The sequence below is a fragment of the Thalia democratica genome, chromosome 7, assembly GCF_965202585.1.
Source record: "Thalia democratica chromosome 7, ktThaDemo2.hap1.1, whole genome shotgun sequence".
Lineage (NCBI taxonomy): Eukaryota > Metazoa > Chordata > Thaliacea > Salpida > Salpidae > Thalia > Thalia democratica.
In genome coordinates, this window is record NC_139171.1 from 39,647,438 (window position 1) to 39,658,223 (window position 10,786).

At 28.0% G+C, this 10,786-nt stretch overlaps 2 protein-coding genes and 1 pseudogene across 2 annotated transcripts; all 3 read left to right on the forward strand.

Annotated features, from left to right (window-relative positions):
- Positions 1 to 1,001: 1,001 nt before the first annotated feature.
- On the forward strand, positions 1,002 to 1,412 carry LOC145840567 (histone H3-like). The gene has a single exon (XM_082947868.1). It carries the CDS (start codon positions 1,002 to 1,004, stop codon positions 1,410 to 1,412), a length of 411 nt encoding a protein of 136 aa, XP_082803994.1.
- A 1,622-nt stretch (positions 1,413 to 3,034) lies between these two features.
- Positions 3,035 to 3,445, forward strand: LOC145840563 (histone H3-like). Its single transcript, XM_082947864.1, has one exon. The coding sequence runs from the start codon at positions 3,035 to 3,037 to the stop codon at positions 3,443 to 3,445; it is 411 nt and encodes a 136-aa protein (XP_082803990.1).
- A 4,503-nt stretch (positions 3,446 to 7,948) lies between these two features.
- Positions 7,949 to 8,358, forward strand: LOC145840613 (histone H3-like; annotated as a pseudogene).
- The last annotated feature ends 2,428 nt before the right edge of the window (positions 8,359 to 10,786 follow it).

Here is a 10,786-nt window from a genome sequence, read left to right on the forward strand (position 1 = left end):
GTACTACACATTATTTTCGTTAGCACTGCTAACTTAGCAGTTATGATATACTTGCTAATGTATGTATTTTAGGTTAAAAGCAATTAATATCAGAGCAAGTTGATTATAATTACTTAAAGTTTTACTATATATACTTAAATAAGTAATTGATACACACAAAACCATATGGAAACTGCAGTGATTTATTAATTACTAATAACATTAATCCATATATAGTTTATGTTAAAGTTCTCGTTTGGTATGGTTATTTAAAATATTTTTAAAGATGTTTTACTTCATGTTAATTTTATGAGATTCTTTATATTATAAAAGCATAGATTAGCTAAGACTGTATGGTCTTTAAATAAAATACCATAATTGTATTTTTTCGATGCCTATTGACCAATTATAATAGAATACTTATTTTTTTTTTGAATTTTGTTGATCAAAACTTCCTCTCTTTAGTCCATAATGACTATAAAATAAAAAATTTAAAACTATTATGTTTTCAATATATTCACGAAAAAAAAGAAATTGAAACTACTTTTTAAACTTTTTAAAGTCGAAATAATTAATTTTAAATTAAACTTGTTTTTGCTTTTTGAAAGTAACTTTTTAAAAAATCCATATTAGCTACGATAGTACTACACATTATTTTTGTAGCAGTAATGATATGTTTGCTCATGTATGTATTTTAGGTTAAAGACAATTAATATCAGAGCAAGTTGATTATAATAACTTAAAATTTTACTATATATACTAAAATTAGTAGCTGATACACACCTAACCATATATATACGGCGGTGGTTTATAAGTTACTGTATATTTAATGTTTTTGAATTTTGTTAATCTAAACTTCCTGTTCTTAGACCGTAATGACTATACAATGAAAGAATGAAAATTACTAAGTTTTAAATATATTCAGAAAAAAAGAAATTTAAACTGTTTTATAAAGTTGAAATAAGCTAAAAAATAATTAAAAGTGTTTTTCAATAAAATAGGTTATTTAGTTGAAATTAAAAATGGCTCGTACTAAACAAGCTGCGAAAAAATCAACTGGAGGAAAAGCTCCCAGGAAAAAAATTGCCACGAAGGCAGCACGCAAGAGTGCACCATCAACTGGAGGCGTAAAGAAGCCTCATCGTTACCGCCCGGGAACAGTGGCTCTTCGTGAGATCCGTCGTTACCAGAAGTCCACTGAGCTTTTGATCCGCAAGCTGCCGTTCCAACGCCTAGTTCGCGAAATCGCTCAAGATTTCAAGACTGACTTGCGTTTCCAAAGCTCTGCAGTCCTTGCTCTGCAAGAAGCTGCTGAAGCTTACTTGGTCGAACTTTTTGAAGATACCAACTACTGTGCCATCCATGCCAAGAGAGTAACTATCATGCCAAAAGACATCCAACTTGCCCGTCGCATCCGTGGTGAACGCGCTTAACTTAATGTCTAAAGCAGTGTTATTGATGTGTTATAAGTTCTATTAGTTTCTTTTCTATGGTTTATTCTAACATTTCTATTTTTGTGTGTTTTATGTACATATTAAAGATTCTTCACTTCTATTTGTAGTAGAAGTATTTTCGTAATAAACTATGTTCAAAGATTACTTTCATTGTGTTGTATTGTTTAACCTTAGTCTTATATTTTTAAGTTTACTAATTGTTATTATCTTAATCGAAGAAGAACGGTTCTGCTGTTGATAGATAATAAAATCCACCTGAAAAAATTACCGCTTACAAACGCTATATTAGTAATCTCAAAATAATAGATGAAAAAACTTATTGTTTTCACAATTTATCTTATGTAATTTAAAATTGTAATAGGTTATGGCTGTCATGAGTTTGAAACATTGATTTTGTGCTGGCTGTTGAAGTTAGTAAGTAAGGTTTATTACTAAAAAGAAGATTCTTCAACACTAAATTTAAACTATTTTGAGCACATTCGTACAAATATGTGTAAATCGAAAAAAAGCTTATGTTGTATAATTAGTGTATATAAAATTTATCTACACTTGATTTAGTTATACTGCGAAGTATGATAGTATTATGAAGTACTAAAAATCTTACCACTTACAATTGATTTAAGCCAAATTCAGCTGTCATTAACAAAATTATTAAGTTGTTTAGTTTAGTTATTGGCAGAGAAATTATAAATCACTAGACTACGAAAAATATAAATTATATATTTAAAAATTTCTAGTATTCTAATGTTTTGACTGACTAATTAAATATATAAACAACTTGTTAAATCAATGCATCAATAACTTTTAGCTTTAGCAACTAAAAATAAAACATCTATTTTTAAAGGCTCTTAAAAACTATCTTGTAAGTTTGTGTTATTTTATTTACATTGAATGAATATTTAACATTGTTTTGGAAAACTTCAACAAACTACAATAAAAATAAAGTAAACTTGTAAGTTCTTTTCAAAAGTTTTTTTTTAAATCCATATTAGCTATGATAGTACTACACATTATTTTTGTTAGCACTGCTAACTTAGCAGTTATACTTGCTCATGTATGTATTTTAGGTTAAAGACAATTAATGTCAGAGCCAGTTGATTATAATTACTTAAAATTTTACTATACATACTAAAATGAGTAATTGATACACACAAAACCATATGGAAACTACAGTAGTTTATTAATTACTAATGACATTAACCCATATTTAGTTTAAGTTTAAGTTCTTGTTTGGTATAGTTATTTAAAATATTTGTAAGGATGTTTTACTTCATGATAATTTTATGAGGTTCTTTATATTATAAAAGCATCGATTAGCTAAGATTGTTTCATCTTTAGATAAAATACCACAATTGTATATTTTTCGATGCCTATTGACCTATTAAAATGGAATACTTTAATGTTTTTGAATTTTGGTGATTAAAACTTCCTTTCTTTAGTCTATAATGACTATACAACAAAAAATTTAAAACAACTTTGTTACAACACATTCAGGAAATATAAGAAATTAAACTACTTTTTAAACTTTTTTAAGTCGAAATAAACTAAAAAATAATTTAATTTACGTTTCAATAAAATAGGTTATTTAATTGAAATTAAAAATGGCTCGTACCAAACAAACTGCGAAAAAATCAACTGGAGGAAAAGCACCCAGGAAAAAAATTGCCACGAAAGCTGCACGCAAGAGTGCACCAACAACTGGAGGCGTTAAGAAGCCTCATCGTTACCGCCCGGGAACAGTGGCTCTTCGTGAGATCCGTCGTTACCAGAAGTCCACTGAGCTTTTGATCCGCAAGCTGCCGTTCCAACGCCTAGTTCGTGAAATCGCTCAAGATTTCAAGACTGACTTGCGTTTCCAAAGCTCTGCAGTCCTGGCTCTGCAAGAAGCTGCTGAAGCTTACTTGGTCGGACTATTTGAAGATACCAACTACTGTGCCATTCATACCAAGAGAGTAACTATCATGCCAAAAGACATTCAACTTGCCCGTCGCATCCGTGGTGAACGCGCTTAACTTAATGTCTAAAGCAGTGTTATTGATGTGTTATAAGTTCTATTAATTTCTTTTCTATGGTTTATTCTAACATTTCTATTTTTGTGTGTTTTATGTATAAGTATTTTCGTAATAAAACATGTTCAAAGACTACTTTCATTGTGTTATATTGTTTAACCATTTTAAGATAATTTTGTCGTTATAATCTTGAATAAGAATTTTAAAGTTGATGTATAATAACATCTTCTTGAATAAATTACCGCTACAAACGGTATATTAGCTGATACAAAATAAGAGAAAAAAAATTAATTTCACAAAATATTTTAAGCAACTGAACACTTGCAACAGGTAATGGTTGTCATTAGTTTGAAACATTGTTTTTGTTTGCTGCTTGTTACAAATAATAAATAAAGCTCACTTATTACTAAAACAGAAAATCCTTAACACTAAGTTTTGAATTATTTTGAGCAAATTCGTACAAACATCTGTAAATCGAAAAATTGAGAAATGTGATATTTCAAAAACATTTATGTTGTATCAATAAAGTCAATAAATTTTCTACTACTAAATATCTTCTAGAACATATTTTATCTGCGAAGTAATACTATATAATAAGATTAGTTATCATGATGTATTAGAAGTACTACCACTTACAATTTATTTAAGTCAATTCAGTTGTCTTTACAAAATTACAAAGCTGTTTATTCCGGCCTAACCAAGTAGATACAGGTTTTACAAAACTCATTTAAAGAAGTTCACTTTTGGCATGAATTAAAAGATAAATCATTTTTAAGATATCACCTCCTCAACATGTTAATTTTTATTAATTATTGTATTATTACCAATCTAATTCGATCAAATCTTGCTCTATTTTTTATTGGGACACGTTCAGACTCCACCCGCTTTCAAAATCCACTCGATCAAAACCTACCAGTCAAACTCGTAAACTGATTACCGATCGAGGGTAAGTGTTAAAAATAACCGTGATAGTAAGAAAGAATAAATAATAAATAATGAGGATGCAAAAAAAATATAAAATAATTTAATAAATAAAGAAAACATTTAAATAAATTTGGTGGATTTTGAACGCGGTTGGATTTTGATAGTGTACAATTTTTTATACTTATTTTAATTTTTAAATAATATTTGAAGGCCAAATATATTTTAAAATTAAACTAAGCTATAAAGTTTGAAAAACAGGTAATATATTAAGCCGTTTTATCTATCTGATTTTATCTAGTTACTCAGTAACTTACTAAACAATTGAAAAATATAATTCCTAAACTCTAAATTCTTCGAAGTGTTTTATTTGAAGTTGATTAAGTATTTACCATAGTCTACATTAAACTAAAAGTATTGAAACTTTGCAAAAATTAAATTAAAAACTTCTGTTTTTTGTTCACATCTTTTTTGGGTTGTTTATTTTGCGTTCTCTCTTTTTCAATTGAAATAAAAACAGCAAATTTATTCGATTCTAACTCGATTCTAAATACTAAAAAGATACAAAATTGGAGAGTAAAATTTTTGAAAATAAATTGTAAATGACTATACGTTTCTTTTTAAACTTATAAAATTTATTTCTGCAGCTATCAATAAAAAAAGAGAAATAAAACCGTTGTGATATTACAATAAAATTTTATCATCATACTTTAGAATACTTTTTTACAGTTTGTTGATTGTAAAACAAATATATTAAATATTTTTATAATGAGTTATACTGTTCACAAACTTAAAATAATTACAAAGATTATAAATACAACGGGTCTTTAACAACGACAGTAAAAATAAAATCATTATGTTACCAAAAAATTAAATAAAATGAAAAGATTTTATGTTGTACAAAAGTGTCTTCGAGCAAAAGTGATCACTCATGCGAAATTGACGCCATACAAAAGTGTCTTTTCGCAAAAATGTCCCTTAGTGCAAAAGTGTCCCTTTGTGCATATTTGACGCTTGACCTGATTAATTATATTTGGTATTTGTCTTCTAAAGTTTTTTGGTGACTAGAATTTTTATTAATAAACATGATTTTCGAACTTTATTTTTTATAAAGCATATAAGAGAGATTATACAAGTTGAGTTTTACATCTAGGTTGTTAATTGTCATCATTGGTCATTAAACATAGATATAGAAGACTCGTAACCTCATAAATATAGAAGAAGGCGTTCATTTGTTTTTTTTTTAACTTTTTATTTTGAAGCCAGAAGAATTAGGCAGTACAGCTAGACCATCGTCCCTTTACAAGTCAATTATTTCTAAACAAAAAATATTTTTCAAGCAGTCTAACGAAAAGAGTTCTACTAATTCACATTATTCTGCACCTATAAACAGTCCCTACGCTGCTTCAAAAAGAGAGTTGGTGTTGTTTGATATCTTCTTGCGCCTTAGGTTTCTTGATCATAGAGTGCTGACTAACATGCGTTTTTTATTAGAATTAAGTTTTCATTAGGTACGCTAGCATAACTATCAGCAAATTTTAACTATTTTATTATTAATTCTTCGCTGATAAAAAAATAAAAATAAACTACATCAAACTTAAAAAGGCTGTACCTTTTTTAAAATCAGTGAGACAATTTAATTGGTCTGTATCAGTTTAATACTCAAGTTAGATTTTAAACGGACAACTTTATTGATGCAAGCAATTTTAACCTCGCATACACGATCTACACCGAACTTAAATTGTTGATTAATCTACAACTGAGAGTCAAGAAGTTTTCTTTATGGTTTTTAACCGTTATGTATGAGTTTTTTCACGAAAGTTATCTAGTTCTGTCATGTATTTTTAAATTATTAGTTAAATTAATAGCCTCTAAATTCTAAATTAATAAATTTCAGAGTTCTATCACTACGTTTTTAGTAACCTTTAGTAATAATTTCGTTTAATAATCTTTAATAGTCACTTTCTGAAACTTTGTAAATGTTAGAAGTTTTATCCAAAAGTACAATCAAATATGTTTTTTAAATTTTTACTATCACTGTTAATTCTAACCCTTACCCCCCGTCAGTAATTTTTTTTTTTTGTTTTTTTAATATTTATTTTTTTTGTAATTTTGATTTTAACTTTTGGTAGTCATTTTTATTTATATTTTTACTATCACTGTTACCCCTAACCCTTACCCTCAGTTTGTAACATACTTTTTCTTTTTTTGTTTTTTTAATATTTTATCATTTTGTTTTTATCTTGTTTTTAGTTTTAATTTAGTTTTTAAATTTGATTTTATGCTTCTTTTTCACTATCGTGCAAAAATAATCTTTGTAAAAAGTGAACCTCCGTCCAAAAGTGTCTTTGTGCAAAATCGTCCTTTGTGCAAAAGTGTCCCTTGGTGCATGTTTGGCCATATATGCAAAAATATCTTCGTGCATAATTGACCCGTTCCGAATTGGTTAACGTTTAAATAAAACATCAAGTGACAAAGAAAAATGTTTGAAAACAAAACAGGATCACGAGTTAATGATAAAAAAAAGCGGTTACAATGATAAACTTTAGTTTGAAAAAATAGAGAAAAACTAAACAGACCATATAAATAAAAGAAAACGAAATATAGTTTGGTAAAATCCCTTATTTAGTAGTTCAATTTAAACAAATATTGGCAGAGAAATTATAAATCACTAGAATACGAAAACAATAAATTATATATTTAAAAAATTCTAGTATTCTAATTTTTTGACTGACTAATTAAATATATAAATAACTTATTAAAAACGGTTAAACTTTTCGATTATCAATGCATCAATAACTTTTAGCTTTAGCAGCTAAAAATAAAACATCCATTTTAAAGGCTCTTAAAAACTATCTTGTAAGTTTGTGTTATTTTATTTACATTGAATGAATATTTAACATTGTTTTGGAAAACTTCAACAAACTACAATAAAAATAAAGTAAACTTGTAATTTCTTTTCAAAAGTATCTTTTTAAAATCCATATTAGCTATCGTAGTACTACACATTATTTTCGTTAGCACTGCTAACTTAGCAGTTATACTTGCTCATGTATGTATTTTAGGTTAAAGGCAATTAATATCAGAGCCAGTTGATTATAATTACTTAAAATTTTACTATATATACTAAAATGAGTAATTGATACACACAAAACCATATAGAATCTGCAGTGGTTAGCAATTACTAATGACATTAATTCATGTAAAGTTCTCGTTTGGTATGGTTATTTAAAATATTTTTACGATGTTTTACTTCATGTTAATTTTATGAGGTTCTTTATATTATAAAAGCATCGATTAGCTAAGATTGTATGGTCTTCAAATAAAATACCACAATTGTATTTTTTCGATGCCTATTGACCAATTAAAATGGAAAACTTTAATGTTTTTGAATTTTGGTGATTAAAACTTCCTTTCTTTAGTCTATAATGACTATACAAAAAAAATTTAAAACAATTACGTTTTCAATATATTCAGGAAAAAAAAGAAATTGAAACTACTTTTTAAACTTTTTAAAGTCGAAATAAACTAAAAAATAATTAAAATTACGTTTCAATAAAATAGGTTATTTAGTTGAAATTAAAAATGGCTCGTACCAAACAAACTGCGAGAAAATCAACTGGAGGAAAAGCTCCCAGGAAAAAATTGCCACGAAAGCAGCTCGAAAGAGTGCACCAGCAGCTGGAGGCGTAAAGAAGCCTCATCGTTACCGCCCGGGAACAGTAGCTATTCGTGAGATCCGTCGTTACCAGAAGTCCACTGAGCTTTTGATCCGCAAGCTGCCGTTCCAACGCCTAGTTCGCGAAATCGCTCAAGATTTCAAGACTGACTTGCGTTTCCAAAGCTCTGCAGTCCTTGCTCTGCAAGAAGCTGCTGAAGCTTACTTGGTCGGACTTTTTGAAGATACCAACTACTGTGCCATCCATGCAAAGAGAGTAACTATCATGCCAAAAGACATCCAACTTGCCCGTCGCATCCGTGGTGAACGCGCTTAACTTAATGTCTAAAGCAGTGTTATTGATGTGTTATAAGTTTTATTAGTTTCTTTTCTATGGTTTATTCTAACATTTCTATTTTTGTGTTTTTAATGTATATATTAAAGATTCTTCACTTCTATTTGTAGTAGAAGTATTTTTGTAATAAAATATGTTCAAAGACTACTTTCATTGTGTTATATTGTTTAACCTTTTTAAGATAATTTTGTCGTTATAATCTTGAATAAGAATTTTAAAGTTGATGTATAATAACATCTACTTGAATAAATTACCGCTACAAACGGTATATTAGCTGATTCAAAATAAGAGAAAAAAAAATTAATTTCACAAAATATTTTATATAATAGTTTGAACACTTGCAACAGGTAATAGTTGTCATTAGTTTGAAACATTGTTTTTGTTTGCTGCTTGTTACAATTAATAAATAAAGCTCACTTATTACTAAAACAGAAAATCCTTAACACTAAGTTTTTAATTATTTTGAGCAAATTCGTACAAACATCTGTAAATCGAAAAATTGAAAATTGTGATATTTCAAAAACATTTATGTTGTTATCAATAATGTCAATAAATTTTCTACTATTAAATATCTTCGAGAACATTATTTTCCTGCGTAGTAATACTATATAATGAGAATAGTTATCATGATGTATTAGAAGTACTACCACTTACAATTTATTTAAGCCATGTTCAGTTGTCTTTACAAAATTACAAAGTTGTTTAGTCCAGCTTAACTAGTTTTACTTTGTTAACGAAAATAAGCTAATTTAACCTAACTTTTTTTTATAAAATAGTACTTTCTGTAAAGTAAAAACAGGTTTCATAACAACAACAGCATCCGAGAAAACCTACGACCGGTTTCGTCCTTTAGGACTATTTTTTTTGACGAAAAGGACGAAACCAGTCGTAGGTTGTCTCGGAAGCTGTTGTTGTTGGTCGTGCGGTGAAGTTCATTGTTTATTATTTCTTAAAAGAAAGAAATTTATTTTTATTTATGTATATATTTTACTTGTAATTAACGCATAACCGCGTTAAACAATAAATCAACCGACTGTAATTCCGGATTGTTCGAGAACTTGTCGTAATTTACTTAAGTAATACACAAGATGTACCAGTTCCAGAATGGTAAAGATATTATTACTGTGACTCACTCAAATATATCCTTATTATCAGACAGAATCACGTAATTCTAGTAAATGTACTGCTTAAAAGTAGCTTTGTAAATAAGAAAGAAAGAATAACTAACCTGACCTTTAAACTTTATCTTGCTAGAATTATAGATAGGATCGTAGGAGCCTGCTATAACAAAAGATTTATCTGTTGACACTTAAGTTTTTCTTGCTTACTGCTCTGTTAGTCACATAACTATAAGGTGTGTTAGGCTATTAACATACACAGTTTGAAGGATAATAGGAGCTTGACTAGTTAGATTAAGAAACTGAGGATAATATATACGCTATTTATATGTGTATGTTTCCGTTAAAACACCTTCTAGTATAATATAATACCTTCAAAACTAATAAAAGAGTTCAATCTCTGCAGGTGCACTTTTGCACGGTTGAATTTCACTAATATTTTTTTTTACTATCACTGCTACTCCTAACCCTTACCCTCGGTCAGTAATATTTTTTTTCTTTTTTATTAATTTATCTTATAGTTTTTTTTTTACTCTGGTGCAAAATTGTCTTCGGGCAGTTTTGTCCCCTCGTGCAATTTTGACCCTATTAATACAAGCTATTAGAAATAAAAAATAAATAAAACTTGAGTACTTTACATACAAACATTTATAATCAAATCAGCTGGTGCTAGTATGAACGAAGGATAAAATTTTATAAAGTTTCTTATTTAAAATAACATTTAAAAATTGACTTCCATTCAGTTTTCAAGTTACATTTATATGTATTTTAACTCACTAAAATGTTCCCTGAAGAAAATATTATACTTTATCCGTGGTATATAGATTGATAATTAAAAAGTTTTTTTTTTCTTATGCAGGTTCCTTAGACCAAACTTGTTGAGCGCTTTTATGTTGTTTAATAAACGATACAAAATTTGACAAAAATTTACATACCAAGAATTTGTTAAAATATTAGTGTCAAACTTTTATTAGATGTTTAAGATATTTCTATTTCATACCATATAAAAGTTTTTTAATTGTTATGTCCTAAAAGGTAAAGATATAAAATAACAATTCGAAAATATAAATTAAAGCGTTTGTTAACAAGAATCTGAGCGAAACAAGTTCACTGGAAGTATAACAATAACAAATTAAACAGTATTATTTCTTTATTACACTAACACATGTTTTTGTGTGTTAACGGGTTAACACACTTCAGCTTCTATTCTTTGCTTACAGTATTTATTTTTTACAGAGCTCTATTGAAGTTTGTAAACCCGTTAACACACAGAAACATGTGTTAAAGTAATT